This window comes from Schistocerca americana, chromosome 4 (assembly GCF_021461395.2).
Source record: "Schistocerca americana isolate TAMUIC-IGC-003095 chromosome 4, iqSchAmer2.1, whole genome shotgun sequence".
Taxonomy (NCBI): Eukaryota; Metazoa; Arthropoda; class Insecta; order Orthoptera; family Acrididae; genus Schistocerca; species Schistocerca americana.
In genome coordinates, this window is record NC_060122.1 from 489,807,785 (window position 1) to 489,817,823 (window position 10,039).

Here is a 10,039-nt window from a genome sequence, read left to right on the forward strand (position 1 = left end):
AACGTCTGGCGCAGATGGCTTTCGTCATAAATAGTACATGCGGTCATACTAAAAAGGTGTCTAGGGATGCCAAAATTTCAGGTCTTTCCTTGTGCGATAATCACGCAAAAAATGAAATATCTCAGTTCTTTTTTAAACAAAATTTATGTTGCTACATATACTGTTGGCGATAATTCACTTGTACAGTGCGGTGTAGTTGTTGTAATGTTAGCTTTCTATTGCGAAAAATATTATTCCAAATAAAATTCACACTAAAATAATTTTGCCGTTGAAATTAAGTCGAATTCAGTCAACGACCTTTCCAGGTAGATTAAGTTGCAACTGTATTACCAAACTTCCATTGTACACTGGTCGTGACTTACGCTCTGATTGTAAGAAAGATCGTAACACACGCGAGGATGGCGTAGTTGATCGAAGACGGGCCTGTATACGATCGGTAAGTTCTGTGACTTCTCATTTCCGCTCTTCTATATAAGTCCACCATGCACACCAGGACGGCTTCAGACGCTAATCTGTTCAACCCACCTTTGATACCACTTTTGCTGTGGCGTCCGGACAAGACACAACCACGGCAAAAGCACCACAGGCGCAAAGATGCGAGGTGGTCCCCGTGCCATAGACTAGCCACTTGTGCGAGTTCCAGCAAAGCTACTGGCAGCGCTGAGGATGAAGATATCGACTTCGCCTCGACCAATTTCCGGCCGAGTACAATCCACAAATGACTGGACGACAACGGACAGAAGCCTACTCGGAAGATAGAAGAGCAGCTCTCGCCCACTTGGTTATAGATGTTCGTTCACGGCTGTCTTAAACAGGGAATGTCATTTAGTGAACTCTTAGAAGTGCACAGACAGTTGTAAATTGCATTTTATATGTACTGTGAAGTTTACTTACGATTATTTCCACTATTGTGTTAGATTAGATGCAGTAATGCAGAGTTAACCATTCATCAAGTCACAAAGATAAGTAAACCTTTTTAACTATTTGTGCGACTTTGTTACTAGTTTCTTGGAGTATTGTAGCACTTCGTTCTCCTATTCTGTTACCTGGCCCAGGGACATAGCCGTGTTATAATGGCAGGGAGAAATGGTCTTAGAGGTGTACTGCACCAGAAGCCGTTCCACGAACTCACAAACTCGGCCTCCACAGCAGTAGCGACGAAGCCTTTGCAAAACTGACGACGAAGGTTTACAAAACTTTTGACTGACAATTTTATTTCAAAAACGCTAATGCATGGCTGTTTTAATTAATGTCTTAATCATAAGTGATAATAAGAAAAAATTCTGCCGTTCCGTTTTCCAAGGGGGTGGTGCATACAGGATTATTCAGAAGTACCTCCAGGGTTTCAGAAGACGATTGCGCAAAAACTACAAGACACACTGAAAACAGACACACATCAGTGGACGGAGCATCACTCCAAGTTCGTAAATGACACTATAGGTGCTAAATATGGGCATCGTCTGTGATGGTGCAAACGTCAAAACGTGCGTGCACTTTACTGACACGATTTGTCTGGGAAGATACGACACCGACCCCCTTTGCAAATCTGTTTATTCGGTTGCCGACTTGCAGACGCGAACTAGTTTATTGCGCCAATAGGGAGCGGATGATTTGTCTACACGTTCTGGCACGCTTACCCCTTAGTGCAACTACGCCACGGCAATGCAATTATAAGATTTATGCCAACAATTAGCAGGCTGCCATTTGTTGTTGTTGTTGTGGTCTTCAGTCCTGAGACTGGTTTGATGCAGCTCTCCATGCTACTCTATCCTGTGCAAGCTTCTTCATCTCCCATTTACCAGTGGGATATTCGTAAATAGCAATAAAATGCAGTAAACTGCCACTGCTTCCCTGATAACACATCGTGTCACGCATACGTCCCAGTTATCGCAAAAGCGTTAAATAATTTGTTTGACTGACAAGATAAATACACTGAAGCGCCGAAGAAACTGGTATAGGCAAGCGTATTCAAATAAATAGAAATGTAAGCAAACAAAATACGGGGCTGCGGTCGGCAATGCTTATATAAGACAACAAGTGTCTAGCGCAGTTGTTAGGTCGATTACCGCTTCTAAAATGGCAGGTTATCAATATTTAAGTGAGTTTGAACGTGATGTAGTCGGTGTACGAACGATGGGACACAGTATCTCTGAGGTAAGGATGAAGTGGGGATTTTCCCGTATGACCATTTCACGAATGTGTCGTGAATATCAGGAATCCGGCAAAACATCAAATCTCTCACAACGCAGCAGCCGGAAAAAGATTGTGCAAGAACTGGACCAACGACGACTGAAGAGAATCGTTCATCGTGGCACAAGTCAAATATTCCTCAAATTGCTGCTGATTTCAATGCTGGGCCATCAGCGTGCGAACCATTCATCGATGTGGGCTTTCGGAGCGGAAGGCCCATTCGCGTACCCGTAATGACTGCACGACACAAAGCTCTGCGCCTCGCCTCGGCTCTTCAACACCAGCATTGGACTGTTGATGACTGGAAGCATGTTGCCTGGTCGGACGAGTCCTGTGTCAAATTGTATCGAGCGGGTGGGCGTGTAAGGGTATGGAGACAACCTCATGACTCCATGGACCCTGCATGTCAGCAGTGGAGGCTCTGTAATGGTGTAGGGAGTGTGCAGTTGGAGTGATATGCTGCCCCTGATACGCCTAGATACGACTCTGACATATGACACTTATGTAAGCGTCCTGTCTGATCATCTGCCTCCATTCATATTCATTGTGCATTTCGACGGACTAAGACAATTCCAGCAGGACGACACCCCACACGTCCATAATTGCTGCAGAGAAGCTCCAGGAACACTCTCCTGAGTTTCAACACTTCCGCTGGCCATCGAACTCCCCAGACATGAACATTACTGAGCGTATCTGGGATGCCTTGAACGTGCTGTACAGAAGACATCTCCACCACCTCGTACTCTTACGGATGTATGGACAGCCCTGCAGGATTCATGGTGTCAATTCCCTCCAGCACTACTTCAGACCCGGCCGAAGTGGCCGTGCGGTTAAAGGCGCTGCAGTCTGGAACCACAAGACCGCTACGGTCGCAGGTTCGAATCCTGCCTCGGGCATGGATGTTTGTGATGTCCTTAGGTTAGTTAGGTTTAACTAGTTCTAAGTTCTAGGGGACTAATGACCTCGGCAGTTGAGTCCCATAGTGCTCAGAGCCATTTGAACCATTTGAACTACTTCAGACAGTGGAGTCTTTGCCACGTCGTGTTGCGGTACTTCTGCGTGCTTGCAGAGGCCCTACACGATATTTGGCAGGTCTACCAGTCTTTGGCTCTTCAGTGTATATACTACAAGAGCTTCCTAGTTCAGTAAGGTGTAGTTATTATAATCTCAGTACATTATTAGAAACACCGATTTTCTAGACAGTGAAATGTAACTGAGTCCCTGTATGAATTGATGTAACTGTTGGGCAGAGTCGCCTGTACTGTTTCAGCCGGACAATTGCCAGGTGCAGGTGTTGAGAGAGTAAGAGTGCGTCTGTGTGTGTGCAGGTACAACGCGACGCGGCCTCGTTTCAGCGTGCGAGACTTCCAGGAGCGCCTGAACCGGCTGTCCACCAGCACTGCGGCGCCGGAGGTCTCGGCGTCAGAGACCACGGAGGCGGCGACTGTCCCGCGCTTCTCTGGGCGCACGCGTGCCTCTACGGCCGCCCCCGCAGACCCGGAGGCGGCCCGCCCCCGGCCCGCTGCCCGCGATCCCGCCCGCGTCAACAGCGCGCGCTACAGGGCCTCTACTGCCCCCACCTCCACCACGGCTGCCACGCCCTCCACTAGGTACTGTACGCATGCCAGAAGTTGTAGCATGTTGTAGGCGTGTCATGTGGCGTCGAAGCTACAGCCTCAACTATCAACATTCTTATGAAGCTAATTATAGGGGGGATGATGTGTTACACATGCGCGCTGGACATTTTCCTCTTACATAATGAATAAAAGGTCCGCATGTTATGCAAACAACTGTTTTCCCTTTTTTTTCGTATAAATCAAAACATGTTTCCACGTTTTTGTGCCATCGTGAGTGGGTATCCCTTGCTCAGTTCTGGAAAATGTTTTAATTAATTATTATTCTAACGAAAACCACACCTAAAACAGTTTTTGCCTCTTTTTGTTATTATCTTCGTTTTTCTTCATTATTGGGTAATGTACAACTCAATGAATTTTGGATACTCTTGGTTTGTCATCTGCAATCTGCAATTAAACGATGTTTCCGTGAGTAGTGTTGGGGATTTAACAAATCACTTTACTTCTAAACGTAATTTTGTTGTGCGAAAATATTTTATGACACTATTTTGCAGTTAGTTATAGTCAGCAAAACATAGTTGTGAAATTATTTCGCACAACGAAATTACGTTTAGAAATACAGTGGTTTGTTAAATCCCGAACCATACTCACAGCAACATCATTTAATTGCAGATAACAGGTGACAAGGTACCAAAACCAAATAATTTGCACGGAGAAAAATTTAGGTAATAACAACAACAGTCAAAAACTGCCTTTTGGGTGTAATTTTCGTTTTAATCATATTTACATAAAGAATGTTTACATTTTACAGGTCTGATTAAGGAATACCCACTGAAGATGATACATAGGTGCTAAAACACCTTTTGGTTCGTATGAAAAAATAGAAAGTAATTCTGCAAACAAGGCTACTAAGAAGGTTGCAAAACCAAATGGTGAATACTTGCCTCTTAGCCTGATCCTAACCCCTCTCGGAAAGGACATCTACTACTTCAAACAACTACTACGACTACTACTACTACTAGTATAGTTGTACGAAGAACAGTCGGAAATTATCTACACTTTCGTCATGACACACACCCATAATTCTCACACTGTTCTCTTACAGTTGGTGCCACTGCAGCCAAAGCTCTTCAGTCTGCCTCGGGCAGGGATGTGTGTGATGTCCTTAGGTTAGTTAGGTTTAAGAAGTTCTAAGTTATAGGGGACTGATTTCAGATGTTAAGTCCCATAGTGCTCAGTGCCATTTGAGCCACTGCAGCCATTTACCCACCATACGTCCAGACCACTTATACTGTAGATGACAGCTTAAACATACCCGTTTCACTAGTAATTTGCACCAAAGAGGAACAATGAGCAATGGTTCGATTTGTTCGGTCGTGAGGGGTAAAAGGGGCTGAATTCATTTTAGATTTTCAGGACAATGCGGAGACAGTGCCGTATCACATAGGAATATTTATTTGTTGATCGAAACGTTTAAAAGTAATTATGACGAGTGAGACACATGAAGAGGAGCAGGACGCCTGTCGACGTCAACCCAGCAAGAGCAAGGGATGGGCTTAGCAAGTAGGTGAGTTACCAATGATATGGTAGCTGAAAGAAATCGCCTTCGGGGAAGACATCAAGGGTAGGGATGAAGGTGGTTCGCAGCTGTCGGCGTGTCTTAGATTGCTTCCACAGGTCTCATACAAGCGCAGGAGATTATCTCCTATAGCATAATACGCTCCCACCAGCCGGCATCCGTGACGAGGGGCACGTTTAGAGCCGCCGTTCACCTCCATGACAGGGTTTGTGGAGACCATCATGGAGCTAGTGTAGCAAAAATGTGATTCACCCGAAGAGCCGACACGTTTCCATTGACCGACGGTCGAATCCCGATGATCTCGAGCCCACTGCGGTCGTAACTGACGGTGTCGTCGAGTCAGCATGTGAACACGTAGGGGTGATCGGTAGCGGAGCTCTCTGCACAACAATGTACGATGAACGGTGCGCTCCGAAACACTTGAGCGTTCACCAGCACTGTGCTTTTTCGGCTGAGATGCCACATGTCATCATCTGTTCAAATGGTTCAAATGGCTCTGAGCACTATGGGACTCAACTTCTGAGGTCATTAGTCTCCTAGAACTTAGAACTAGTTAAACCCAACTAAACCAAGGACATCACACTCATCCATGCCCGAGGCAGGATTCGAACCTGCGACCGTAGCGGTCTCGCGGTTCCAGACTACAGCGCCTAGAACCGCACGGCCACTTCGGCCGGCGGTCACCATCTGTACTACTTCACAGAGCAAAATAAGCCTCCGAACCGCACTTACTGTGAAGAGTAGTCGTCCTACCATTCGCGCCTACTGGTAGTTTCACTGTCCTTCTACCTGTATCTCTTTCCGTAGATGCAAATGAACATCCGACCAGCTCCGCCGTTGTCGAGGTACTCGTTCACAGGCTATGCGTAATAATAATCCGTTCTTTCTCAAAGTCGCTTATCTCAGTGGATTTCCCCATTTGCAACCCGTGTCTTCGCTAGGGCGATCTCTCGTCCACGTCTGCTCCGGTTACATACATAACCGCAACGTCACCAAGCGGTCTGTAGCGTCGCGGTGGGCAGTGGTCATAATGCTTTGGCTTATCAGTGTGTGTGCTTATATATACAGGGTGGTCCATTGATAGCGACCGGGGCAAATATCTCACGAAATAAGCATCAAACGAAAAAACTACAAAGAACAAAACTCGTCTAGCTGGAAAGGGGAAACCACATGGCGCTATGGTTGTCCCGCTAGATGGCGCTGCCATAGGTCAAACGGATATCAACTGCGTTTTATTTAAATAGAAACCCCCATTTTTATTACATATTCGTTTAGTACATAAAGAAATATTAATGTTTTAGTTGGACCACTTTTTTCGCTTTGTGATAGATGGCGCTGTAATAGTCACAAACATATAAGTACGTGGTATCACGTAACATTCCGCCAGTACGGACGGTATTTGCTCCGTGATACGTTAAAATGGACCGTTTTCCAATTGTGGAAAAGGTCGATGTCGTGTTGATGTATGGCTATTGTGATCAAAATGCCCAACGGGCGTGTGCTATGTATGCTTCTCTGTATCCTGGACGACGTCATCCAAATGTCCGGACCGTTCGCCGGATAGTTACGTTATTTAAGGAAACAGGAAGTGTTCAGCCACATGTGAAACGTCAACCACGACCTGCAACAAATGATGATGCCCAAGTAGGTACCCGTACCATATTTCTATGCACTAGGCATTGCATGGCGACGACTTTGAAGGTCGTGTACAGTTTTACCACTGAGCACAAGAGAAATTACGGAACGATGACAGATTTCTTGCACGCGGTCTATTTAGCGACGAAGCGTCATTCACCAACAGCGGTAACGTAAAACAGCATAATATGCACTGTTGGGCAAAGGAAAATAGACGATGGCTGCGACAAGTGAAACATCAGCGACCTTGGCGGTTAATATATGGTGCGGAATTATAGGAGGAAGGATAATTGGCCCTCATTTGATCGATGGCAATCTAAATGGTGCAATGTATGCTGATTTCCTACGTAATGATCTATCGATGTTAGTACAAGATGTTTCACTGCATGACAGAATGACGATGTACTTCCAACACGATGGATGTCCGGCACACAGCTCACGTGCGGTTGAAGCGGTATTGAATAGCGCATTTCATGACAGGTGGACCTACCATGCCCCGCACATTCACCGGATCTGACGTCTCCGGATTTCTTTCTGTGGGGAAAGTTGAAGGATATTTTCTATCGTGATCCACCGACAACGCCTGACAACATCCATCAGCGCATTGTCAATGCATGTGCGAACATTACGGAAGGCGAACTACTCAGTGTTGAGAGGAATGTCGTTATACGTATTGCCAAATGCACTGAGGTTGACAGACATCATTTTGAGCATTTATTGCATTAATGTGGTATTTACAGGTAATCACACTGTAACAGCATGCGTTTTCAGAAATGATAAGTTCACAAAGGTATATGTATCACATTGGAACAACCGAAATAAAATGTTCAAACGTACCTACGTTCTTTATTTTAAGTTAAAAACCTACCTGTTACTAACTGTTCGTCCAAAATTGTGAGCCATATGTTTGTGACTATTGCAGCACCATCTATTACAAAGCGAAAAAAGTTGTCCAACTGAAACATTCATATTTCTTTACGTACTACACGAATATGTAATAAAAAAATGGGAGTTCCTATTTAAAAAAAACGCAGTTGATATCCATTTGACCTATGGCACCGCCATCTAGCGGGCCAACCAGAGCGCCATCTGGTTTCCCCCTTCAAGCTAGACGAGTTTCGTTCTTCGTGGTTTTTTCGTTTGACGCTTATTTCGTGAGATATTTGGCCCAATCACGATCAATGCGTGCTGGGCATATATATGCGCGCTGGGCATATATATATATATATATATATATATATATATATATATATATATATGGGCGTACCCAGGATCTGAACTAGGGGGGGCAGGTCATACTAGTCTCAGGAAACAAGGACTCGAGACAACATACAGCACCTCTTATTAAATAAAACACTAAACCAGTGAAAAACTGCTTTTAATAAATACAAGAATGCACTTGTACAATCCGAGAAAACATGCAGCATTTCTTATTAAATAAAACGGTAAACTAGTGAAAAACTGCGAATATCTTCTAGGGGGGGGGGGGGGGGGGGGGAGGGGGGCAACTGCCCCTCTCTGGGTACGCCCATATATATATATATATATATATATATATATATATATATATAACTTCTGGCATACTTTGGTCATCACAGCGACACTCACAAGTAAGCTTTCTAACTGGTTCTGCCTGCAGGTACAAGTACAAAAGCCGCTACCGGTCCACGCTCAGCACGTCCACTACCACAGAAGACCCGACAGTAGCGACGACGGTGGCAGCGCCGACGCCGTCGGCCATCGTCTCGCGGCCTTCGCTGCGCACTAAGGGCATCTTCTCGGCGGTGCGGCCGAACCCTCTGCTGCGTACGGCCACCAGCGTCGCCACCACCACCAGCACGACCACGACGACCACCACCACGACGCCGACCGCACCCACCACTGTCGCCGCCGTTGTCGAGTCAGCCGAGTCAGCCGACGAGACGCCGTCCGCCCCCTCGGCGCCTTCTGCTCCGGGCGTCTTCGGCGTCAGGACTGCGCAGCCGGCCGTCGGCGTGGACGACGAGCAGTCTCAGTCGCTCAGGATTGCCGAACTGACTCTGGCGGCCGGTCCGCGAGTGCCCAGTAGCGCCGCCGTCGCCGCAGCCACTGCCGCCACGACGCCCGCGTCGCAGCCCCCTCAGCAGACGACGGACCTGCTGTCGGCCTACTGGGCGCAGCGGGAGCCTTCGGCGCCGCCCGCTCTCTCCACGCACGCCTCCCCGCACTACTCGGCCGCTGCCGCGGACAATGATCACCCCAGCTCTGCCGCCACCCCCGACTCCACCTCCTACCCGGCCACGGCCGCAGACTCGTTACCGGACCAGTCGTCGACGTCGCACCAGTGGAGTGACGACGCCGTCCCGCCCACGCAGATGATCGCCGACCTCACGTCATCCGCTTCGGCCTCCGACTTCTTCCAGAAGTCCGTGCCCTCCCAGCACTCACTGAGGATCACCATGGCAACCGACGATCCCATCCTGCCACTCGAGGCCTTCTTCCCCTCGTGGGGTGGGAAGGAAGACAGCAACCGGCGGTAGCGAGCTAATCGTTTAAGCCACCGCCGAGAGACTTCATCATAATCACCGTCATTGTTCAGTATTATTTATTTTTCGATAACATTTCAGTTACGACAAGGATTATTTCCTATTTGAAATATTTATATGTAAATCGTGTACAGGATGTACCATAACGATAGCGATAATTTCCCAGGGGTTGTAGAGTCTCCTTTGAGGAACAAGTCGAGAATGGAGATCCATGGCAGGGAAAGTCACCCATATACGCTGCAGTGCATCGAAGTTAGAGGGACCAACGCCTTCCGCGAGGCCGCCTCTTCATTTAACACGTACATGTAAATTATGCAAGTCACCATAGGGTGTATGGCAGAGAGTACCTTGTACCACTACTAGTCATTTTCTTATCTATTTTTGGAAAACATTACTGAAACAACCAGCGACTTGATTAGATAATTAGAAAAAATAATCCGTCTTGATCGCAAATTTTTATTAAAAACTAAAAAATACAGGTGAATGGTAGCCGGTTTCGGTCACGTCTACATCATCATCGGAGTAGTTCTCTGCAG

At 46.8% G+C, this 10,039-nt stretch overlaps 1 protein-coding gene across 1 annotated transcript in view; it reads left to right on the forward strand.

Annotated features, from left to right (window-relative positions):
- Positions 1-9,497, forward strand: part of LOC124613575 (protein piccolo-like) — a 208,379-nt gene extending 198,882 nt beyond the window's left edge. Inside the window, exons 7-9 of the mRNA XM_047142289.1 lie at positions 3,519-3,653; positions 8,618-8,798; positions 9,093-9,497. Coding sequence (XP_046998245.1) covers positions 3,519-3,653; positions 8,618-8,798; positions 9,093-9,497 — 721 coding nt within the window. The remainder of the gene's footprint in view (positions 1-3,518; positions 3,654-8,617; positions 8,799-9,092) is intronic.
- Positions 9,498-10,039: the final 542 nt, after the last annotated feature.